Source organism: Mesoplodon densirostris, chromosome 18 (genome assembly GCF_025265405.1).
Source record: "Mesoplodon densirostris isolate mMesDen1 chromosome 18, mMesDen1 primary haplotype, whole genome shotgun sequence".
Classification (NCBI taxonomy): Eukaryota; Metazoa; Chordata; class Mammalia; order Artiodactyla; family Ziphiidae; genus Mesoplodon; species Mesoplodon densirostris.
In genome coordinates, this window is record NC_082678.1 from 57,999,901 (window position 1) to 58,026,538 (window position 26,638).

The 26,638-nt window shown below is 36.1% G+C and overlaps 1 protein-coding gene across 8 annotated transcripts in view; it reads left to right on the top strand.

Annotated features, from left to right (window-relative positions):
- BCAS3 (BCAS3 microtubule associated cell migration factor) overlaps window positions 1-26,638 on the top strand; it is a 581,795-nt gene that overhangs the window by 231,534 nt on the left and 323,623 nt on the right. For all 8 annotated transcript variants that reach the window (XM_060081385.1, XM_060081386.1, XM_060081388.1 and 5 more), the window contains exon 16: window positions 12,551-12,701. In XM_060081385.1, the coding sequence (XP_059937368.1) occupies window positions 12,551-12,701 (151 nt within the window). The remainder of the gene's footprint in view (window positions 1-12,550; window positions 12,702-26,638) is intronic.

The window sequence follows — 26,638 nt, forward strand, 5'->3', positions numbered from 1 at the left end:
TTTGGGGAACTCATTTAATCACAGATTTGGTCTAAGTGCTGCTAGATTATGGGATTTTTAATTCTGGGGATTTTGAACTAGGGTTATTAAATGTCTTCACTTCTGAGCACTTAGTCCCAAAACTCTATTCTTCGATTCAGAAGAGTGGGGAATTTTGAGGTTGCTTATGTCTTTAGGAATAACTTGATTCTTAAAGTAAAATCCCAAGATCTTTTTCTTTTATTCTCCTTCTTTATACAAACAGTTTGCATTGTTCCCTCTACTGTTAAATATAGTCCATTGACGGTCTTCCTTGATTTTTCATTGTGGAAAGAGTGGTAAACTACAATCCTAATGTTTAAAATGAATTAAAAATTGCTGAAACTTCTTAAACATTAAGAGCACCAGCTCTTACAAATTGTCTTCATCCCAAATCTTGGAATGCTGCAAGAATAATAAACTAAGGTAATGAACTTCCCACTTACGGGAGGAGATTTTAAAAATTCATTTTGTAAATTTGGGTTGGCTGTGTGAACAAATTGTGCCAAAAGTATAGTGGAGAGGAGATGCAGACAGAAGATTTTCATACAGTTTATTTCAGTGCTTGTCCCCATACACTTTTTATCTCTGAAACTTTTTGGAAATATTTCCTATTTCCCCTTATTTGTATTTTTTTGAATGTTGTTTCTGACTTATCTCCCTTTCTAGGCTTATTTTTGCATCCCAAGGATCCTTGTTCTCAGACAGCTTTGGTATCTTTTTGGAGTAGTGTAGACTGGTCTTGTTCTACATATCGTTTTAGCAACAGTTAGTTAGTTCCTTTTGACTTTTTATTTTTATGTGTAAATTTTCTAAATTTATTGAGCTTTGGATTTAAGGAAAGAAAAACACATTTACGTGTAACAGTAGTGAACACATTAAGATAATAATTAACTGGTAAAGAAGTATTCAGACTAGAAAAGGAAACTACCTAGCACATTGTGTATTTGAATATTTATAAATTTATATATATACTTTTAATTTATTTATTTATTTATGGCTGTGTTGGGTCTTCGTTGCTGTGCACAGGCTTTCTCTAGTTGTGGCGAGCGGGGGCTACTCTTTGTTGCGGTTCGTGGGCTTCTCATTGCGATGGCTTCTCTTGTTGCAGAGCACGGGCTCTAGATGCGTGGGCTTCAGTAGTTGTGGCGCCCGGGCTTAGTTGCTCTGTGGCATGTGGGATCTTCCCAGACCAGGGCTCGAACCCGTGTCCCCTGCATTGCCAGGCGGATTCTTTTTTTTTTTTTTTTTTTTTTTTTTTTGCTGTATGCGGGCCTCTCACTGCTGTGGCCTCTCCCGTTGTGGAGCACAGGCTCCAGACGCACAGGCCCAGCGGCCATGGCTCACGGGCCCAGCCCCTCTGCAGCATGTGGGATCCTCCCGGACCGGGGCACGAACCTGCGTCCCCTGCATCAGCAGGCGGACTCTCAACCACTGCGCCACCAGGGAAGCCCTGCCAGGCGGATTCTTAACCACTCTGCCACCAGGGAACCCCTATAAATTTATATATTGATTAATATTTGATAAATAGCAGTTTCAAGTCTCCAGAATGTGAAGTTTTAATTATACTGACATTTAGTAAGCACTAGTGCAAAGTTCCGTGCAGCTACTTTGTATATAGTGGGAAGAGTGATGACAGTATCACTAAAAACCTCAACCCCATCTTGCAAAGAAAAAAAAAAAATTGGATTCTTATTTTCAAGTTAATTTTGTGGGGGATATTTCTTATCTTTCTACGTCCCCACCCCTACTTCAAAGTACCTGTCTGTTGTGCTGTGAACTGTTTACTTGAAAAAGCAACAAGTGTTTCACTTGAAATGCATGTATGTTTTTGCAGTATCTTTGCAGTATCTTTGCTTCACCACCTATTACGCTCCAAAAATTTTACAGGGAGAAACAAGTCAGTGCCTAGTCAGAATTGTCCTTGAACGCTTCCTATCTTGCACTTTGTCACCAAAACTGTTTGGTCGTTCTGTTAACAGTCTTTAAAAAAATAGGGATGTATTATTCATTTTCTTTTAATTGTGTGTGTTCTGCTCTCCTTGGCTCCTGTGAACAAGCATTGCTTCCGCCCAGTTTGGTATGTGGGTCAGAAGGCACTGTTTCTCACCAGGGCGCTGCTGTTTCCTCTTCCTACTTGAGTAGATTACAGATTATACTGGAATACGCCTGAGAAAAGGTCAAAAAGGAGGGTGAAAGTCCTGGAACTGCAGCTGGGAAGCTTGTCATTCTCATCTAGGAAAGGGGGAAAAAAGAGAGAAAGAAAGAAAAAGAGAAACAGAGACTCCCATGTCAACCCCAAACAACCCACATTCAGGAAATTCCTGTTTGCACAGGATACTTTTTATATATTCCAAAAGGACTCTATTTGGTTTTGATTAAATAATTATCGAGTGTTTGGCTGAGAAAGCTTTAATGTTAAATTAGATGGCAAGCAAGAGCTAAGCAGTGTTTTTAGCTTTTCAGAGCCTACATTTCCAGCGATTGTTAAAAAACAAACTACCATTGTACTCTTTTTGACAGAGTCAAGAAGTCGGGAGCTTTTCAACTACAGAGTTAACTTAGTTAAACTCATTGGTATATTTTGGATTTTTATCCCTGTCAATTCCACAGCAGGATACTAAAAGCAGATGGAACATTTTGTTCTTCCGTGGAAAGCAAAAAGCACCAAAAAAGCCCCATATGAACTTGTTACCCAATTTTTATTTTGGAAAGACATGATGTTGGGAGTAGACCATCTACATGAGGTCTTAGAGTAAAGTAGGTGGTTGAAGTAGGATGATAATGGGATATTTGGGAATAGGGTTCTTCCTATATATTTATCTTCTCAGGAGTGCCAGGTTATCACATCCACATTGCCTCTTAGTGTGCCTCGTTACTCCAATTTCAAAATGTAAGGGTTCAGAATATTAGCAGACCAAGGACACTGACTGAGAGGCTTATATCCTAGAACAAGAGTGGATCTTGTGGACAGGTGTGTGGAAGGGTGATGAGAACAGAATTTGAAACTATTGTAGGAGTCTCATTTCTTTATGTTTCTTTAGTAAACCTTCAGAAATAATGGAGTGCCTAAAGGAATGAAGTCTGTGTCCATGTTAAGGGTCAAAAAGTGAGAAGATAATGCAGACTCCTAAAAGCTGTGCTCTCCCTTAGGGGCACCATCAACACTGCCTAGTGTCATTTTGCTTTTTTCCACATGAATCTTTGCCATTTTTATGTTTATCCCTGCATCCCTAAAGACAACAAAAGACAATGCTTCTTTATCCTCCACACTCTGCATTTGGTCCCCTTGATTCCACTGTAGTTCTTATTTTCTTACACCTTCCGTTCCTAGAATCTTCCTCAGACCCTCATTAGCAGTAATTTGTAGCTTGTGCCTCTAGAATCCTATAACAAAAAGTTTTCTCTTTTTCACTGATGTGATACCGTTTTTAAGGTCCTTTCTCACCTACAACTCTGATCCCTTGATTGCTTAATGTTATTTTAACTGATCTCATTTGTCTTAGTTCGCAGTATGGTAAGATAGGGAAATTTTTTAAAGGGGAGGGAGGAGGCCTATAATTGCATTTACATCTTATTTTTCCTCTTCTGGTTTGCATTTAAGAAGAAATGAAGGTGTACACACAGATACACCAGTATTAACTTTAATATTTAGCATAATCTGAAATGGGCAATAATCTCAGGATCTTGCTGGCTTTTAGAGATTTCTTGTGGCTGGCACTTTGCCACATTCACATGTTCTCACATCATGCATTCAGAAGCTAAGAAGAATACCAACCTGGCAGCTTCTGCAGGGAGGGTAAAGATAAAACAGAAAGGAGTCTAGCTTTGCAGCCACATTACCTGGGAGTTGTTGCTGATGTCTTTTCCACAAATGTTCAAGTTTGTCAAAGCCCAGTAAATCTTGGAAAGTTTATTTTCCTTGTAGCATCTGTGTTTTATAATGGGTCTTTTAATTTGTTTTTACTTTGTCTGCAGGGATTTCTTTTGTCCGGAGTTTTCAGACTCTGTCTTTTTTTTTTTTTTTTTTTTTTTTTTTTTTTTTCCTGTGGAAGTGAGTCCGTTAATGATGACTGGTTTGGGAATATGCCTCTGCAAAGCTGACCTGACAGGCTGTTCCTCCAGCACAGCAACAAAGCCCATTGTTATTTTCTCTCTTTTATCCTCAACTTCATCCATTTTCCCCCTGTGTGTTTATAGTATAGAAAGTCTGGGAAAACATACTTTGGGACAGTGCATACATGATAAGGTGGCATTTTGAAGTTAGAAACATTTTTAGTAAACAGAGATTACACCACATCAGCCTCACACAGAGACAGAGGTGCTGTGTGTTAATGTGGAGATTGAAAGTTTCTTTCCCCAACGTACCTGCAGGTATTCTTCATCCAAAAGGCAGAACTGGGGGCTTCCCTGGTGGCGCAGTGGTTGAGAGTCCGCCTGCTGATGCAGGGGACACGGGTTCGTGCCCCGGTCCGGGAGAATCCCACATGCCGCGGAGCGGCTAGGCCCGTGAGCCATGGCCGCTGAGCCTGCGTGTCCGGAGCCTGTGCTCCGCAATGGGAGAGGCCACAACAGTGAGAGGCCTGCGTACCACAAAAAAAAAAAAAAAAAAAAAAAAAAAAAAAGGCAGAACGGGGGAGAAGAAAGGAGCACATGAGGTTGTTTTCATAATTCCTTTTTCAAAAATGCAAACTTGTACAAGTAAATACAAAAAGTCAGTGGTTAAACCCCGATGTGAACTGTTCTGGCTTCAGGCTTTGTATTGTAACATTAAAAACTATAATAACTGTACACAAATAAACAACTGAAAACAAAATATCGCTTTAAACATCAAAGGATGTTTTGAAAATTCTGATTTTTAAATGGTTTTCTATTCTCAAATAGAATTCCTGCTTTAATTTATTGAGAAAGCATTTTATTGGAACTTGGGATTTTTCCCCCACCCCAAGAGAGCTCCGTCTATCTTGGGGACTGGTAAACCTCTAAAGGATCAAAGCTCTGGTGGATTTGGTTAAAGACCCAAAAGCCTGAAGGCTTATGGAAGTTTATCTATATAGAGTAAGCCCAAAAAACTGGGATGAGAGTTTTAGAAGAGCTTATTTTCTCATGAGATTTTTGAGACTTCCTCTGTTTGGATGTGCCAGAAATACTGTGAGAATATCCATTCTCATGGCATTTGTCACTTACAGGTCTTTTCCCAGCTGGAATTTGTAAGTATAATGCTGTGTGAAATATTATATGTATTTTAAGGTTTTATGAAGCCCACTACTAAAATTGCAATTAAACAGCCTCCACTATTTTCACTGTACTCATACAATAAAGAGAAAAGCATAGTAAAGAATGGTTGCTGAAGGTGACATTTAGAATTGATGTAGTGACTCTTCACTGATCTCAGAAATTTTTAATTTTACTGTTACAATCATATATATGCCTAGAAGGTGGGGCAAAGAAAGTGCTGCTCTCCCTGTCTCTGCAAAGGGAAATTGAAGCATAAGATGGAGGGACAGACTTAATCCACGTCCAAGGCTTAGGATACTATGAGTTTCTTCTGCTGAGCCTCTTTGTATTAAGAAGCTTCAGGCTTCAAGAATAATCCTGACTCAGAAATTTAGGTTTGATATATCCATAAGGAAGTGTCTGAAGATCTATTCTTAAAGTTACCAAGTCTAGACTCCTGGCCGAGTCAACCTAAGACTAAGGAGACTAGTGAAAGCCATGGGTTCCAGCACCTGGCTATCTTCTGAAGGACTTTGGGTGTCCCCTCCAAAATTATTTTTTTTCTATAGATCATAGGGCTGTATTTTCCTATACTTCCTGGATATGAGAAAAAATATATTTCCTCCCTTCATTCAGCATTTACTGAGCTGTCAACAACTAGTAAGATACTGCTCCTACTCTGGAGGAGTCTTAACAGTTTTTGTGGAGGGTAAATCTGGGGGTTTGTTAGATTCTAGCTTCATTTTCAAAGAAAATCCATAACACAAGAAAGAGATAGTGAAAATTGTCTTTAAACAAAGACTTTGAACAATTGAAAAGGGAAAAAAGGATCATTATACTATTTTTGTGTATTTGATTGATTCAGTATGAACTTTCATTTTTAAATTTTGTGCTTTTAACATATATTTTTATACGTAGATCATTACGTGTGAGTTAATGAGATTTCTTGTCTAAGCTAGTTCCCTCATTTTACTAATTCCTGAATTAATTGTTCACACAGCTCTCATCCTTTATTTTCTACTAGAAAAGTGAAGATGAGAAGATCCAAGTTCCTTCCTCTATACTCAAAATTTGCATATCGTCCCTTTAAAACAACAATGAAAAACGTCTCCTTCCTTTTTGTTCCTGAGACATTTTGCAGATATCTTTATTAACACTTTTTCTCCCATTAAATTCTTTAAAGACCTATAGTCTTTCTGTCTCATTATGTTATGACCTCTTTAGGAGTCCCTTGGACTTATTTATCCAGGACTAGAACAGGGCCTCATACCAATAAGGCTCAAAAAGTGTGAGTTGAAAGAATGAATGTTGAATGAAACCTTTGCCTGGTACAGTATCTCATCTTGTTAACGCCTTCTTTTCAGCTCCGAAGTCCTTAAATTTGTGTTCCGTATCCATTACCTGAATCATTTCCTATCAACGCTCCCTTTACTTATCCCTTTCCATATGATTTGTCACCTCTTTAGTGAAGCTACCCTATTGAAGATTACCAGAGTTAGTAGTTTTCTATGTTTGCCTTTCTGAACCTTGTCATTGTTGACCATTTTATTTATTCTTTCATTAAAACTATTTTTATAAATTCCTTACCACATAGTAAAATATGTCAGACACGTATGAATGCTTATGAAATATACCCAACTTATTTTACTCTTTCAGATGCACTGGGTTTCACAGGCTACATCATGAACACAGACACCAGGAGTAAAAGCTCATAAATACTTGGGTGTTGCTTGAGAATAAGATAGAAGGCTGCGAGGGATAGATGTGATGTACCTTGTATGCTCCCTTTAGGTTGTTTTATCTTGGTGAGCCAGCGAAGGGTTTTAAGTTATGGCTAACTAAACCACAAGATTTGGAGCTTCTCAGTGAAATAACTTCCTTTTTCTAGACTACACATCCTACCTGTAAAGTTCAGTGATCTCAAAATCTATCCTGTTCCCTTGCTGAAGACTTTCGGTACCTAAGTTCCTGCTCCTCTGCCTCAGTTGAAATATTCTTCTAAAACTGAAATATATTATCTTCCCATTGCTTTCCATTATAATTCTCTCCTAGTTAGAGATTTCTTACTATTGTTCACATCTGTGGCGTCACTTTACATGCTCTCCCCTTCATGTTATCCATATCCTCAGAATATTTCTACTCTTCTGCTCTTATCCATACTTTACCCATCTTTCAAAGCCTAGGTTGTGTCTCATCCGCTCTATGATCTCTTCTCCAAATAATTGATCCCGTGTGTACTTATCTTTAGTGCTAGGCAATTAGCACTTAATTATTCCTGTTTCATGCATATTAGACTGTAAGCTTTGTGACAAGGAAGAATGCAGTCCTCACAGTGTGTGATCTTAGGCTAAGGCACTCAACAAATATCTGACTGCTCGTTGTGAAATGTGTGTGTTAAACATAGTCCTTGAATTTCATTAGCTTGTGACATATTTCATGTTGCGGTCTGATTTCAGATCCAAATTAGATTCAGATCCAAACAATATTCAAAGAAATTAAAGGATACCTACATAAGTGGAAAGACATCCCATGTTCTTGGCTTGGTTGCGGTCTGATTTCAGATCCAAATTAGATTCAGATCCAAACAGTATTCAGTGAAATTAAAGGACACCTACATAAGTGGAAAGACATCCAATGTTCTTGGCTTGGAAGAATTAATATTCTTAAGATGGCAGTGCTCCCTATACTGATCAACAGATTCAGTGCAATCCCTATCAAAATCCCAGCTGGCATTTTTGCAGATAATGACAAAATATAGGTGGAAGCAGCAAGTTTTGTTGGATATAATGATCCATCAAAGAAGCATAACAGACCACTGACTGTCTTAGAAAGAAAAGGAATTCAGCATGATTTTTCTGGTTTTTTTTTTTTTCTATCTTAAGTTCCTCTGAAAAACCGTTATTTGCAGTGACAGAGATGCTTCACAGTCCTTACTCTTCCTGGAAAAAAGTGAACAAGGGTTATAGGAGTTTTGAAAGTTAAAATATTGTCTTCAGTGAGTTCTGTATGTGTGTATTTGGGTAAGGGTTTATGTAATGGCTATTTTAGAAGTCATCCCGATATGGCAGAATTTCAAAATAATTTGGAAATGAAAAAAAACAAACACACTGATCTAAATTTTCTAATTCCATGTGGCTTGTATCTGAAGAGGACATTGATAATGTAATCCCAACTTCTGTCTTTATATTTCATAACCTTCTCTCTGGGAGATTTGTAACTTATTTGAATTTTGTAGTGGTAGGCTTACAAGGCGGTGACACCAAATAATATAGAAATAGTAAATGTCCAAATGGGTGCTTCTGCTCTACAGTATAGTATGTTCCCTGCTGCTATTCTCCTTTCTTTCTTTTCAGTGACTATATGTGTTTTCTATTTATTTTCAGATAGCAGTACAAATTGACATAACATGTCTGCTTAACTAAATTTAGCTCTAAGTTTGTCATTAGGCCAGGATGTCATTAAATGGAAAAAGCAAAAGAGATCATGGATCCTGACTTGCCTCAGATTTCAAGTGTCACTGTATTGAAGTAATAGACATTATAGGTACTATTTTGAGGACACTGGTTAAAAAACAAAAAAAATCGAAATGCATATTTGTAAGGTTGTGGTAAATAAGTGTAAAATATAAAAGTTAAAAAGTTTTTAGATTGAATTTATTTATTTATTTATTTATTTATTTATGGCTGTGTTGGGTCTTCGTTTCTGTGCAAGGGCTTTCTCCAGTTGCCTCAAGTGGGGGCCACTCTTTTTTTTTTTTTTTTTTTTTTTAGTGGTACGCGGGCCTCTCACTGCTTTGGCCTCTCCCGTTGTGGAGCAAAGGCTCCAGACCTGCAGTCTCAGCGGCCATGGCCCACGGGCCCAGCCGCTCCGCGGCATGTGGGACCCTCCCGGACCGGGGCACGAACCCGTGTCCCCTGCACTGGCAGGCGGACCCCCAACCACTGCGCCACCAGGGAAGCCTGGGGGCCACTCTTAATCGCAGTGAGGGGGCCCCTCTTTATCGCAGTGTGCAGGCCTTTCACTGTTGCGGCCTCTCTTATTGCAGGGCACAGGCTCCAGACGCGCAGGCTCAGTAGTTGTGGCTCACGGGCCCAGTTGCTCCGCAGCATGTGGGATCTTCCGAGACCTGGACTCGAACCCGTGTCCCCTGCATTGGCAGGCAGATTCCCAACCACTGCGCCACCAGGGAAGCCCCTAGATTGAATTTTTGAAACAAAAAATGTACAAAAGAAACAAATTCATAAAGTGGAATTTATGAAAAAATATTTTGCTTGTTAAAAGATCTGTAAGGGAAGAAAAAGACAGGTCGCAGCAGGGTAGAAAATATGGAAGAATCATGTATCTTATAAAAGATTTATATCCAGAATATATAAAGAACTTTTGAAATTTGAGAGTAAGATCCATAAATAATTTCTTACATTTATAGTCGTTTGATTTTCAGCAAGGGTACCAGGATAATCCATTGGTGTGGGAAAGAATATCTTTTCAACAAATGATGCTGGAACAAGTGGATATTCAACATTCAAAAGAATGAAGTTGAACCCCTACCTCACACCATTTATAAAAATTAATTCAAAATTGGTCAGAGAGGGCTTCCCTGGTGGCACAGTGGTTGAGAGTCCGCCTGCCAATTCAGGGGACGCGGGTTCGTGCCCCGGTCCGGGAGGATCCCACATGCCACGGAGCGGCTGGGCCCGTGAGCCATGGCCGCTGAGCCTGCACGTCCAGAGCCTGTGCTCCGCAACGGGAGAGGCCACAACAGTGAGAGGCACGCGTACTGCAAAAAAAAAAAAAAAAAAATTTTGTCAGAGACCTAAATGTTAGAGCTAAAAATATATAAAACTCTTAAAAGAAAACATAGCTCTAAATCTTTGTGTCCTTGGACTGGGCAGTGGTTTCTTAGATATGACAACAAAAGAATAAGCAACTAAAGAAAATATAAAGAGTTCATCAAAATTAAAAACTTTTATGTTTCAAAGCATACCATGAAGAAAGTGAAAGATGACACATGGAATGGGAGAAAATATTTATAAATCATGTATTTGATAAGGGACTTATATTCTGAGAATATAATTAGCTGTTACAACTGAACAATAAAAAGATAACTCAATTTTGGGTAAACATTTTGGATAGACATTTCTCCAAAGAAGGTATACAAATTACCAAAATGCACATGAAAAAGATGTTTAACATCATTAGTCATTAGTAAAATGCAAATCAAAACTACAGTGAGATACCACTTCACACCTACTAGGATAGATAAAATAAAAAAGATAGACCATAACAAATATTGTTGAGGATGTGGAGAATTTGGAGCCGTCCTATGCTGGTGCAGCCACAGTTTAGCAGTTCCTCAAAAGGTTAAATATAGACCCAACAGTCCCACTCCTAGGTGTATGTACCCAAGAAAATTGAAAGCACAAGTCCACATAAAAACCTGTGCACTAATGTTCATAGAATCGTTATTCATAGTAGCCTGTTAAAACAACCCAAATATTCATCAACTGGTATAAATGTGGTATATCCATACATTGGAATATTATTCAACCAGTAAAAGGACTGAACTATTGATACTTGGTAACATGGTTGAACCTTGAAAACATAATAAGTGAAAGAAACACTCACAAAAGACTACATTGTATGATTTCATTTATATGAAATATCCAGAATAGGCAAATCTATAGAAACAGAGAAGATTCCTGTATCAAAAGCGGATGGGTGGGGCAAAGGAAGAGTGACAACTAATGGGTATGGGCTTTCTCTTTGGATGATGAAAATGTTCTGAAATTAGATAGTGATCATAGTATATGATCCTACTCTGTAGAATATACTAAACACCATGGAATTGTACATTTTAAAAGGGTGAATTTTATGGTATATGAATTATATCTCAGCAAAAATATTAACCCAGTTTTTAAAATTGGCAAAAGCTTTACATAGCTACTTTACCAAAGAAAATATATGGATGACAAATAAGTACATGAACAACAACAACAACAAGCTAAACATTTTTGACCATTAGAGAAATCCAAATAAAAGCCAGAATAGCTAAAATCAAAAAGAGTAACAATACCAAATTCTGGTGTGGATGCAGAAGAACTGGAACTGTCATACTTTGCTGGTGGGAGTGTGAAGATCAGCTACTTTGTCAAACTGTTTGGCATTTTCTCATTATCTTAAACATACAATTATTATGTCCATGCAAACATTCATTTACTATGATCAGCAACTCCATTCCTAGATTATTTATATGTTTTTTAAAAACTTACAATCATACAAAAACCTGTTCAAAAATGTTTATAGCAGCTTTATTTGTAATAACCAAAAGTTGGAAACAAGTCAAATGTCCTTTCGCCAATGACTCGGTAAAGAAACTGAAGTACTTCCATACAATGGGATCATACTCAGGAATAAAAAGGAAAGAATTGATACATGTAGGAAAATGTAGATTGGATGAATCTCAGATGCTTATTGGCAAGTGAAAGAAGCAAGACAATACTGTACATACTTTGTGATTTCATTTATAGGATGTTCCAGAAAATGCAAAGCCATGGAGAGGGAGAAAAGATAAGTGCATGAGAGGAATTTGGCTTATTGGTGAGAGCAGAGTAATTACTCTCACTGCAGATCAGATTTTATTTCACAGAGCTTGTTTTTCCTGGTTGTTAATGAGCCATAATGCCTATTCTTTTTTTTTTTGGTATTAATACCATCATAAAATAAAGGGTTGATTTATGTTTTTTAATTTTATGGTGGGGAGTGGTACATTTTGGGAGTAAGGCAATGTTTTTGCCTATTGACTTTTGTCAGTCTCACCCTATGTCTACTGTGGTACGTTCTATGGATACACATCCTTATGACTCATGTTTCTTCTGCTCTCTGAGCCTTTGCAGGTCACCATGGCTGGAATATTCTCCCCACTTACTCTCAAGCTTGTTTAGGGAAATGTTCCATGCTTCCTCTAGACTAATTTAGATCTTGCCATTTTATTTTCTTTTACTATCCTATATTTCTTTATAGCACCATAAAATTATAATTAAGTTTTATACCAATTATTTGTATAACCATGTAACATCTATCCAATTCTGTATCCTCCAATCCCCCATCCTCAAACACTACAGTCTCTGTTTGTAATCAATGCACATTTGGTATTACCAGAGTCCTTTGTTTTTTTTCCATCCATATAGCCATGATTCTTTTAGAATCCCTTCTGCCTTTGATAACTTTCTTAAAAGATTAGTGGAGTCAGTGCAAATCCTATCAGAGAAGGAAACTTACCTTGGTGATGCTTTTCTTTTCTTTTTTCTCTTTGTAGGGAAACTCAACAGCCAAGACTCCTACAATAATTTTGCCAACAACAACCCTGGCAACCCCCGGCTTTCTCCTCTCCCCAGCCTGATGGTATTGATGCCTCTTGCACAAATCAAGCAGCCAGTGACATTGGGGACCATCACCAAACGAACAGGGTAAGGCCTCAGGCTTGATACTTTTTTAGTAGCTGTTTTAGAGGATTAAATACACAAAAATAAAACATACTTTTTCTTTGGGTGGTTTTGATTATGCTCTTCATTTACAGCCCACATGAAACTTAATGGCAGCAGATTAAATACGAAGTATAGAACATACACAAACACATTCATACACAGCCATGTACACGCACATTCACAGAAAAAACAAAGCAGTGACAAGTTGTGAAAACTAGTATTGGCTAATAAAAACCAGATCCATTTACTCAGGCTTATAGTTGCTGCCTTGTGGCTTTGTCTGAAAGTAGTGCAGTTGCATTTTCTTGCTTTTGTGGACATGATATGGATTTATAATGACCCCCAAATTTTGACTTGACACCAATACTAAGGAGAGAACTTAATATGACAACCATGTTTCTAATACTTAAAAAAAAATCATCTATATTGAGGTACAATTTACATATAATATTCTATTGTTAGTGTCAGGACAATGTGATATTATGGATAGTTTTCAAAATCCAGAGTCCTAGGGTTTAGGCTTCACTCAGATTGGTCATTAACATCCTCAGAGACCCTTGATGACTCACTTGATATCTTTGTGCTTATTTTAGCTATTTAAAAAATTTTCAAATTCCTACCTGTTAGGAATATAAAATTGTCACTTCTTTGGGTTCCTGAAAATAAAGTACTGTGTCTAAGATATAAGATCATTAGATATTCAATTGTATAACAACCGTGAAACTCCATTATGTTCCCCAAAATATATATGTCTATAGCCAAATTACCTGTTTTCATCAATAAGAAATCCTGAGGTTTAGCCTAATTTGAAATGGAACAACTGTCTTAAAATTCTGTATTTGGTAGTCAAGAGAAAACTCCATCTTGGCTTCAAATAGTCTTCAAGGTCTTTCCAACAAGTGGAATAGACTTAATTATGTGGCTGCTGTATCATTATGTTTTTTTTTTTTTTTTTTTTTTTTCTTTTTGCGGTATGTGGGCCTCTCACTGTTGTGGCCTCTCCCATTGCGGAGCACAGGCTCCGGATGCGCAGGCCCAGCAGCCATGGCTCACGGGCCCAGCCGCTCCGCGGCATATGGGATCCTCCCAGACCGGGGCACGAACCCGTATCCCCTGCATCGGCAGGCGGACTCTTAACCACTTGCGCCACCAGGGAGGCCCATCATTATGTTTTAATATTGTTGTGCTAGGAGGTGAAGTGTTTACAGAAGCTACTTCAGGATGAGGCCTTTTAGCTCCAGATTTCACCATTACACTGAAATTGACCCTCTACCTAGTGGAGTTGTGTTTGCCTATAAATTCCTGTTTCTGAATGCAGAAATTGAGGTTGTGGTGTATTAAGGGAAAAATACAGCAAATCGAGCTCCCAAATCAGACATCTTATGATACAAATCATTTGCCTGTATTTTTTAAAATTGATATCAGCTTTTTAACTCTTCATTAGTGTAATTTAAATAGAATTTTTACCTCCCTTTCCTCTTATTTAGTTTCTTTATTTTAAAATAAGTTAAATAAGAGTGGCTATGGATAGTAAAGGGGTTATGAACTTATGTTTACAGGTGGCTCATTTTTTTCTTTGTGTAATGATACACTTCTGGGACGTAGAATCAAATAAAAATGGGACTAAATCTTGAATCGTAATCTTAAAAGTTATTTTTTCACTCACAGAAATCAGTCAGTACATAATTATACCTTCTTGATCCAACCCAGCATTGTAGAATTCTACAGTGTTTGTCAATCTTTCTTGAATCTAAGAATCTAATCTCAAAATTGTTCCTCTTGATTTTAATTTTACCACTAAGATCCTAGATAAAGTTCTATGCCTGAAATCACGTGATCTTAGAGTTTAATTCAGAATATTTGTGGGGAGGTTGAAAAGTGAGTTTACTTCTGTATATATTTGAAACTTTCCATAATAAAAAGATGTTTATCACACACTCTTTCACTGTCTCTCCTGCTACTCTTTCTCTCTGTCTTTAGATGGGTAGAAACTATTAATCATCTGGTGTTTTCCTGTGCTACCATACTTTATGAACTTAGATAACTTCAGTGTTTCCTTTTCTTGTTAAAAACTTGGTCACAATTCCTAGATTTTCAGAGCACGTGTATTATGTTATACCCTTATATTCTAGACAGTTTAGTAATTATTTACTAATGAATTAAGTGATAGGAATTTGAATTGTGTGCTTTGAAATTAATATTAGATTAAGATACATGTATCATATTAGTTACTGGGCTTTTTTTTTAACAGCTTTATTAGAATATAATTGCTTTACAATGGTGTGTTAGTTTCAGCTTTATAACAAAGTGAATCCGCTATACATATACATATGTCCCCATATCTCCTCCCTCTTTACTGGGCTTTTTATCTCAGATCTCAAACCATTTTATTTTTTCCAAATTTTTGAATTCTTTTTGGCACGTCCCCTATCTTGGAGTGTTTAGAAGGAATAATTACTATTTGTCCCACAGTGAGTCCTTGGCTTTTAATTTTAAACATTTTGATAGAGATTCATTCAAACTTACCAAAAAAAGTTACAAGACCAGTAAAAGGAATTCCTGTATACCCACATTTCCCAAATGTTAGCAGTTTAACATATTTGCCTTATCATTTATCTTTTCTCACTCAGCACACACATACACACGTGCACACACACATCCACCAAAAACTCATTTTATTAGTATTTTTTTCTTCTATATGGTTGTTTTCTGTAATGAATTCTATACTATGGCAGAGCTTTAGTGCTCCATAAATTACCCCACCCACTCTTCTTTTTTTCCCTCCCCTCCTACTATTCTTTTTTTCCCTTCCTATTAACAAAGATTACAGTGGCCAAAAACACTTTGATGATAGTATTCATAACTTATGCTTGGCTATGGCTAGGTTACAAGGCTTAATACCCTTAAGCCATTTTCTGAAGGGTTTGTTGATTATATTTAGAAATTGCTATTGTGACTTTACTTATAATTCTTATAGTACTACTGTAAGTCACCCAAACATTTGGTCATAGAATTTTTAGAATATAGTTTGTGGTTTTATTGTCTTAACATTTAGCATTTTCATTGAAATACATGTATTTTGCCTAACCAACAGTAATATTTGTTTTGAGAGTAAGATATATTCCCTAGATTTCCATTTTTGACATATGCTGAGATTTGAAGCACATCCCAGACATTTTTATATCATTAGATTTCTCCCATTAGATAGTAAGGTTATATTTATTTCATTTTTATTAAAAAACAATTTTTTTTTACTGTGACCAGTTCGCAAGCTGCCCTTAGCTCACTTGCATTATTTCCATCAAATTGTAGTATATTTACTGAGAATTTTGATTGCCACATTAAGGTCACCAGAGTGAGGAGCAAACAGGCTTTTAATTTTCCAGGTTATTGTGGAAATCCTGATTTACTCTGTGCTTCAGTGAAATGCCTTTCCTAGCATTTTAAAGATAAAATTAACAGAAGTATTTGACATGAATTATGTAGAAAGAGAACACAGAGCTGACTCATTTATAGAAATGTAAGTTCAAATATACCTGATAATATATCTAGTAAAATATATATTATTTGTTCCATGTCCTAGATATTTGGCATAACGGCATGAAATAAATATTAAAAATCATATTTCTAGCATAGAGATTTCCAAGGATTGCTTAGGATCCTATATTTAAATAGCCAAATTTAGATGGAAGCCTTAACTCAAACCTTCAGGGGATAGACGTGTACTTACCATGTTTCATGTCTGCCCTCTTATTTTTGGAAATATAGATCCCTGAAAGCCTGTGCAGTGTCAGGGACCATCTGTCTTATTCGAAGACATTTGCAAGGCCAGTAGAACTACAAATGGCAAAAGACAGATGTATTTGCACCTTCACGTTCTGTACCTTGAAGCAGCACTGGGAGGAAATAAGGCCTGTTTTGGCAACAGCTGTTGCTTAACCCGATTGTGGTGCACACTGGTGAAGGCAAAAGACGTGCCAAGAATCTTTTGGTTTAACAGTCACTCATTCAAACAAAACCCATTTCTTCCAGTCTAAGACTGGAGGAGTGGAAGGACCTCCATCATGTTTTTATCATGTGTGAATAAATGATCTATTAAAAGTGAAACTGGGTGCTAAGGAATTGCTCATTGTTTTGGAGTGTAAAGATTTTGTAGTAGGGATTTACTAAGCAATAGTCCATATATGTTTGGTTGAATTAATTTTTAAAGCTTCCTATGTAAAAACTTACTAAATAGATAATTTTTCATCAATATGCTTAATTTTTTGTACATCAAATCTAAAATTATTAACATATACACATCATTTTGTGGGCACAAGCAGGGAACAGTACATTTCAAAAAGTGGTCAGGGGACTTCCCTGGTGGTGCAGTGGTTAAGAATCCGCCTGCCAATGCAGGGGACATGGGTTCGAGAGCCAACACAGCCATACATACATACATAAATATAAATAAATAAATAAATAAATAAATAAAAGAACAGTATATGTAGAATGTGCAAAAAGAGTGGTCAGAGTAATTTCATGGGAATAAAAATATAGAAATTGGGAATGAAGTTACTTCCTTGCCCTTAACTAGCTGAGGTTTTTGGTGAAGTAAACCTGGTATGACTTGTTGTCTTTCATAGGTTTCCTTTTTCTTAAATCGAGCAGCTTTTTGCTCCTTTTTCCCTCCCCCCCATGTTTGTATTTATTCATTTCTTTGTGAGCAATTCGAGCTAGGTATTAGGAACTTTGGGCCTGACCCTGTAGAAGTAGATAATGTAGTAAAAGAATACTGACTTAGGAGTCTGAAGCTCTGGTTTCACATCTTGGTTGTCCTAGGTAAATTTCTTCATCTGAAAAATGAAAGTTTGTATGTATGAATTATTATCTGTCATACTTACAGTGTATGAATTCCCACCAGGTGTATGATCCTGTTACCTACTTTCTAAGCCTCATTCATTGCTGTGCCCTAGGCCATTGCTTTGCAAGAGCTCCATTTAGAAGACATAGATGATTATTCTTATTTAGGAATGGAAGCATTTAATAACATTTGTTTGATTATCTGTAATTGAAATTTGTAGACTCAATCTGCCGTCAGAGCTTGCTAAGTGAATAAATGACATTGGCATATAGTCCTTGAGGAAGGTCTATTCCTCCTTCTAATTCAGTTAGGTCTGCCTTGGCTTATTTAGATGCTTTGACCTGAGCCCCAAATGTAATAGGTGAAGTTCTAAGAGTTAAATGGGAAAGATTTGGAGAAAGATTCCCCAGATACAGTAGCAAATGGTAATTCTCCACCTCCCAGCCCTGTCTTATCTATGTGTTATTTCTTGATAGCAAAGCTATGTATGTTTGGTTCCAGATATAAAGTAATTGATAATGTATTTTCATTAGGATGGATATGTCTACATGTGCAATATACATATATAGTTTGAGTTTCCAGTTTTTGTACTAAATCAGTAGAGTACTTAAACCACTCCATAGTTTGTTCCCTTTTACCATAAATCTGTGGACTTGGGGGGGATGGGAGCGGCGAGGGGATTAAGTCTCCTATATACTGTATTACAAGTCAGCAAGCATTACTTTCAATAGAAATTTGACAATCTGTGTGTACAGTCTCTCTTCTAGTCTCTCTTCTGCCACATCTGGCAGAATTTGAACATTAGTGTTTTTCTAATGAAAATCTTGACCTTGTAATTTAAATTTGCATGTTGAACGTACCTCAGATTAGACAATTTATCTGTATATTTCAGCTTGAATTTGCCTTCAGATCAGTAATTTGAGAGCCAGTAATGCCATAGGTCTCTGTAGTAGCGAGTGGTTAAAATTAAATTAATGAAAAATTTTAAGTAATACTTGAAAATGATGTGAGGACTGATTTGCTTGCATGCACGTAGGAAATGTGTGTCCATCAAAGATGCTGCTTAACAGGGGGCATAGAGAGTGTAGCAGAGTCTTTAGGGTTCCTGGAATATTTTGTTAGAGAATACGGCTTTACTTTACAATTTTACACATAATGTTGTATAGCCCTTTCTCTGTTCAGTATGTTTAATATTTATATGGGCTCTTTCTGATGTCTGTTAAGTGATAGTGCTTGAATTCTCATAGGATATGATCAATTGGAAAATAGGACTTTCAGAGATTTTTTTAGTTTCTATAACTCTGAAGATGATGAAATCTAATCATTATTAATGCCTTTCAGCACTAGAGTCAGGTTATAGAAGATTTTACCATGTTCAGATCAAATCTAGTTTTACTTTTCCCTTACATATAAAAAAAATCTTCACATTTGTCTTGTTTTCAGCTAGTAAGACCAAAGCTTTTGTGGTACTGTGTGGCCTTTGAAAAAATGAATCAGAGTTTAAAGAGTTACATAGCATTAACGATTTGATATAAAGCACAATTCCTGACTGTCTTCTGACAGTCTCCAGAAGAAACCGTTTGAGAACCAAAGGCAAAGTCACTTTATGCTGGACTAGCATTTCTGGATTTTTAGTCTCTTGGCCAGCCCTGATGTTTTTCAATCAGAATTCAGCTTAAAAAGGACGTAATCATGACTTAAGTGGATAGGTTTTATATGGCAGGATTGTTCAACCTGCTGAAACTTAATAGTGTTTGGAAAACACACAAATTCTTAATACCTGAATATGATAATTTGAGTTGCATTTGTTAATACAGACCATTTTAATTCCCCATACACTCTTACTCACACACTCTCTTCCTCCTTCGAGTCATGCCCTGTAAAACTACAGCTGCGGGATTTTGGAGAGGAGGGGAAAGTCATAGGTGAAGACAGCTGGATCATGGACTTGGCCTTTGTGACTTTATATTTTCATTCTTTCCCTACTGAGGAAAGATGAAGCGGGCACATTTCAAAAGAACAGCTGACACCACCCATGCAAAGTCAGTAGTTACGTCAGTCACTCTAATTCGTTAGAGTTTGTGGCTCTTCTTTTACATGTATGTGGCAGAGGTCCAGTTTGTCAGAGCGAGTAAGAAGTGGGTGAGTACAGGTTGGGACCATGCCAAATGTACGTACTGAAGCGGGTCCTCACCCTGTTTCCCCAACCCCTGTTTTCTCCTTGAGCTGCATCAGCCTGTAGATCCTTATTTGGCTAAAGAAGGATGGCTTGTAACTCACACAACCAAGTTATGTTGTGAACAGTGAGGACTGTGTTGTCTTTAAACTTGACCACACTGCTGTTTAGTGCAGGCCTGTTTGCTACAGTGTCTGGAGGGTTAACAGTGCATTTTGGGATTGTGGTGTTATAGAAATCTTGTTGGTAACATGCGGCTACTGTCCGCGAAGGAAAATCTAGGATATTTAAAAAAAAACAAAAAAAAAAACACCAAAAACTTGTGTTTAATTTTTTTGGCTAATATGTTTCTTTTTTATATATAAGGAAATTTAAACTTGGAAAAAGGTATTTACTGGCTCTGTAGGTGGGAACATCAGCTGGTCTTACGAAATGTAGAAACTTAAAGTTTTGTTTCATTTTTGTTTGATTTTGGGGGGCAATCAGAAGCCTTTTAAGTCATAAAGGATTAAGATAAAACTTTCAAATTCTTTACACTGAATCAGTTGTATTCTGATATTTGGAATGAGGTGGGAGATTGTCTAGCTTCTATACAATATATGCTAAAGAGCAACTCATGCCCAGACGTTCCAGATCACAAGTGCTTCTGTCAGAATCGTTTGAACTATTTGATTAATTCAGGTGTCTGCCTAAGGAAGAAAATGAAAGGGAGTTGGGTAGTGTGTGCCAACAATAACTTCTTCATTTTGCTGGTATTTGTGGGCATACGGAAATGTGTTGAACTTTCCATTTTCTGATCCTTTTTTTATGGCGTCACGGTGCTTTTGAGACATTGGAGTCTTCACGTGGTCACACTTAGTTAAAATGGTGTTTCTCAAAGTTCAGGGTGAGCTCCAGTAACATTTTGTTTCTGATGTAATTAGTGAATCATGAAATCAAGACAAGGGGATCATGGCTAACTTTATTTTCATTAATGAAATAGAATATAATAGAATGTAATTTCGCTACTGGTTCTGCAAACTAATAGCCTTGGCATTATCTAGGAGCTTGTTAGAAATATAGAATCTAAGGCCGCACTCAGACCTACCTACCCTGTCATTATATGCAACAATCTTCACTGTAACTAAATCCCAACATTAATGTTTACAAAACATTGAAATAGAGAATAATAAAGTTGATTACACACCAAAAAACCCCACATTCATTAAATTGTTCCAATTTGTGTGTGTTCATGTACATACCAGCTTACACGTTAATACATTTGTCTCTCAGTATCCAAGGGGGGTTGGTTCCCACCCCATGCCAAAATCATGGATGCTCAAGTCCCTTATATGAAATGGCCTAGTATTTGCATATAACCTACACACCTCTACCCATATATTTTAAATCATTTCTAAATTGTAAATAGTTGCTGGTGCACAGCAAGTTTTGCCTTTTGGAACTTTCTCTTTTTTTTTTGATCTATAGTTGTTTGTGGATGTGGTCCCTATGGATATGGAGGGCCAACTGTATACTTCTATGGGTCATAGTCAAAAAATTTTTGAAATACATTGTTTTAGATGTGGATGATGACATCTGAATGATGACATTTCTCTGATTGTGGTCTTATCATTAACTGTGGGAGAGATTTCCTTGCTTTGTATTGACATCATCTCTAAAGTTTTCTTTTCCAATATTTCTGTCTTCCAACTCACTCTTTCTTCTAATAGTATCTTGCTTTTCTGTTCCCTTTTTCATATCTTCTGTTCTTCAGTCCTCAGAATTGTACTCAGTTTTGTGAATATACTCAGTTCACTGGGAGATTGGTGCTAATTAGCATGATTTTTCTTTTTTAATATTCCTAGCACCAAAGTTGAAGAAGAAAACTACCAAGTTATGCAGTGCTCTTTCCTTCTCAGTTTATTATGTCTTCCTTCCAAGTGTCAGATGCAACAGCAATATTTTGTTCTGTGTGCAAATATGCATAGCATGTCTTAAATGCTATGAACAGAATATTAAGAAGTATGTGTAACACTGAAGTCTGCTTTTGTATCCCCAGCTGTATTTAAAGCAAGCAGTTGTGGCTTTAGTTTCTTGTATTCCAACCTAGCCCAGTGTAGGCCAGATAGAGGAAGTTAACCTCTTCTATCATTATTAAGAGTAATGCTAATTTCCTGGAATGTGACCCTAAAATGGAAGTAAATCATACCACAGACTTGGTTTTAGTGTTAGTTCCTTTGACCAGCAATATGCAGTTCAACTTACTGTAATTAAGCAGCTTAGAAAATATGTACTTGCTTTCTGTGGCTCTGAGACTACAACTGGTGAACAGCAAACAATGCTTATCAAATTTTTATTGAGTCCCCTTTCGCTAGTTTTAAACATTTCGTGTCACACAACCACACATCTGTTGCTACTCTTTTCTCCATCCGATTATTCCATTTAACTTGTACTTTGTTTTAAAGGGCCTGTGAAGTGGATTTTATTTTATTTTACCTTAGGAACCCTACAGGGGTGCTCCAGAAAAGGGGGAGAAATAGAGCATTTTGAAATCTCTAACCCTATGAAAATTAAGGGCCTTGTTACTGCACATCATTCCATTTATTGGTTATATCAGACTTGTTAGTATCTATGGCAGGATTGCAAACGATTACTAATTTTTTAATTTATTTTATCCATACTCTTTAACAGTATAATAAACATGTATTTGTTAATGTTACATGAGTTTTCCTCTAATTTTTTGTGCATTTTCCCCCCTTTTCCATGAAGGCCTTATCTGTTTGGAGCGGGGTGTTTTTCCATAAAAGCTCCATGGTGAGTCCCAGTTCAGTCCAGCATGCCTAATTCATTTGCTGTACTCTCAGAAAGTAACTCTGTTTTGTACTTTGTTTTCAGTTGCATGGCCTGATCACAGATAGATGCACCGAATTACTGAGTAATTTGTAGATGGGACGTAAATGTTGGTGTTTAAGCTTTAAAAGATTAGTTTTCTTGGTTTCACTTCATTTCTTGAAAAGTCACATAAAAAAAATCATAGATTAATATTTTTACAAAAGGAAATTAGAAGAATTCTCATAATAATGCTAGTATATATCGTAAGACAAAGGCTAACACCCAAGTTTAAAGCTTTGAGTATTTTAGTGATAGAAATTCCCTACATGACATGCTGAACATTTGAAGACAAGATTTATTTTGAAATGTAAATATATTTAAGGTATACTAAAAATACCCTATAAATTTTTACTGCATTTTATTTGGTACCAAAGGAACAAGGGTCAGTTCTGTTTTGAATAGTTTAGGTAGTTACGGAGCTACATGAGGAAATTTGTATTTCACGTAAAACCTCCTAAGTAACTTATTATTTCGAGTTATTAGCACCTCCCCACCATAACTTATTTAGTAAACTCTTATGTAAGACTGCATAAAATACAACTTTTGTCAGTCTTAGACATAGTGATCATAGAAAAGAAACAGTGTGTTTAGTACTTTTATGTAAAGGTATGAAATAGAATATATTTAGAACCTGGTATAATATGTTTAGCACAATAGTTAAGAGTCAGGGGACTTCCCTGGTGGTCCAGTGGTTAAGACTTCACCTTCCAGTGCAGGGGGTTCAGGTTCGATCCCTGGTCGGGAAGCTAAGATCCCACATGCCTCATGGCCAAAATACCAAAACATAAAACAGAATATTGTAACAAATTCAATAAAGACTTTAAAAATGGTCCACATCAAAAAAAACTTAAAAAAAATAGAAAGAGTCAGGGCTCCAGAATCAGACTGCCTAGGTCTTAAATCCCAGCTTACACACTTCCTACCTATATGATCTTGGGCAATTTTCTAAAACCTCTCTTTATCTTAGTTTCCTTATCTCCATTAAATGGAGTTACCAGTAGCACCTACCTCATAGGTTTATTATGAGGAGTTAATGAACCGACAGTATAAATTGCTTAGAACAGTGCCTGGCACATACTAAGAGCTCAGTAAATGCTCGCTGCTACTGCTATGATTTCTTTTCTGCTTTAAGGGAAAAATTCCATTTTTGAAAAGTAGTTTCTTTAAGTTAGATCATGGGTTTATTTTTTTCATTTTTGTTTTTGTCTTTTTTGCTTTTAAGAGTGAGTGAGCCCAAAAAGTTTTGGTTAATGTAAGTTATATCAATTTTATAAATGTAGTCAGAATACATGTATGTGCAGTTCTCATAACTGCTCCTGGGACTTACTCATGCTGTCCCATTATACTAGGAAAAAACCTTCCAATTATTTTTCTCTTGGACAAAAAGAAACTTAAAAATTTGACACAAACTAAATTCAGTGTTCATATGCCACAGGAGCATCTGAAAATTTCATTGTCGTATTAGAATAGGGTGATAAATCATCATAAAAATTTCCTCTTTGAAATGCAGCATCAAAATTAGGATATAGATTGTGAAACTATTGTAAACAAAATCAGGGTATACAGGCATAAAAATTCCCTGAAAGTCAACCTTCATTCTTTGTGTTAACCGGATTTCTTCCAAAACAAATAAGATACATGGATCTTACTCAGGAGCTTGTAGTGAACAGTTGATTTTTAAATGCCAGATTCAACATATGCCAACATTTCTTTGTAGACCCAATTTAGAATTAAATTCCATCTTGGGATAAATTTCTCATTCTAAGTACAAAGAAAAAAGTTTTAGTATGTTAATAAAGATTGAAGTTTTAGCATAGAAGTAAAGATAAAATGACAAACATTGTATGTGAAGTAAGAAAAGCCCATGCCTTCAACAGCTTATGTGCTCCTCAAATTTAAGCAAAAGTACTTGTCAACCAGAAATGATTTGAGGTTGAAACAAGATTAAAAGAGCCAGATTAAAGAAAGGGATATATGAAATATAGTAGACTTTTAAATCATTGCTTGTCTTTTAGAAGACTGCTTTGTGGTTTGTTTGATGCCATCGTTAGCTCACGAGAAACTCGTTTTTAGTCACTTATACTAGCCTAAAAGAGCCTCCTTTAAAATACGTTCCTTTACTGGTGGTGCATGTTTTTCCCATTAAGATCTTAATGAAACCTCAAATTAAGGCAGCAAAATGAATATAAATTTGACAACTTCTTCCATGTTGTTTATAAGAGCTTCTTTGTTTTAAGAGTTTTTACTATTTTTCCATGCTATTTAGCATTCAACCTGAGAATGTTTTTATTTACTGTTTTGAAATAAAATATTATGCTAAATAAAGTTATTTATTTCATCAGGGTTCTAGGACTTCCAGTATAGGATAATATTTGTATTTTAGAAGAATATGAAAATTTTATAGTTCCCCTTAAAATGTGATGTAAGTTTCATACAAATTTTTTTTATAAATTTTCAGTTGAAACATTTATATTTAGCTAAGATTTTGCTTTTGACTGATCACAGTTTCTACTAATTCTTCATTCTTTGATAAACTGTTTTAATTATTTAAATTCAGGCAGTTTCAGATGAGTCAGTTTATAATAGTATCTTTTCCTTTGACAACCAAATAAGCTTGTTGGAAAGTTAATTATGCAGACCATCTTCGACACTTTAGCCATTTTCTACATTCTGGAGATTATGTATTCTCTAGGATTTATGAATTTAAATAATGGCATAAAATGATGTAAGAATCACACACATGATATACTTTTTTTCATGATGTACTTTTTAATGAAGAAATTTTAAGAGAAATAGCCACTGTGAAATTTTAAAAATGAATTTTGCTTTCAGTATTACAAATAAGTAACAAGTTTTTATCGAGCTCCTAGTCGGCATGTAGTATCATGTTTAAACTATTGCTGTTTTTGACTTTCTTAGCAAAAGAAAAAATATATGCACAACAGTGTAGATAAGAGGTAGTCCATTTGAATATATCTTTGTAGTGTATAAGGTTAATTTTAAAGAAGAGTTAAAAGTTACATGTCAAATTATGTTTAAAGTTTTAATTAGCACCGAGTCTTCAATCTGTTTATAAATAGCTAATTTAAATTAATCTTGTTATTCTGAGAATATTGAAAAAAATAATAATAATATAATTTCCTTTTTAGAAGCAAAGACTTATATGGAGAGGAGAATCTTATCTGGCAGGTTTACAGAAATCTCATATCTTTGCGAATAATTTGTGATAGAATAATTTTAGCTATATTATCAATATCTTTCTTTAAAATAAATACTTTCATTTTCCCTCTTAGTTTTTATTTTAGAATACACAGTGAGAGTGAGAGAAAACTTCGGAATTCCTTTTGAAAGCCCAGGCACAGTGAGGAGCATAAAGAAAAGTTTTTCTTCCTTAACACAAAGACGTAATACCACTTGTAATTCTTACATCAATATTGTGTCTAAGATTTAAACTGAAATATTGACTGTACCCTTATGTTTTAGAGAAGGAAAGAAAACGGTGCTTCTATCTCGGTTTAGCTCTTTTCCATGCTTGTGTCCTAAACAAGGCACTGGACCTCATTGTTGCTTTTCATGCCATCCACAGATTCACCACTTGTATCCTGTTTTATAGAACATAGTAAAATTATCCAGATAGACATAATTTTAAAGCCGATATCATTAGAGTTTTGCTTTTTTTTTTTTTTCTGTTTGCAGTAGAGTGTGGAGGAAAAAAAAAAACAGGCAAGAGAAATTCAATATGTTTCTCTGACTGAATTATATAATACAGAAAAAGCCAATGGGTAACTTCCATAGTCTTTTTAAATATTTTTAAAGATGTCATCATGTTAATGTCCGTAGAACATCTGATGGCATTAAAAATGATTCTCATTCTATGGTTAGATGGTTAGGTCTCCCAGAAGAAATGACAGAATGTTAAACTCCTGAGTTATAATTCAGCACCTTATTTGTTGTTGTTTTTTTCATCGTACATTAATTTTACTTTTGATTATGTTGTCTCTTGTATCAAGTTTAGTAAATGTGATGTTT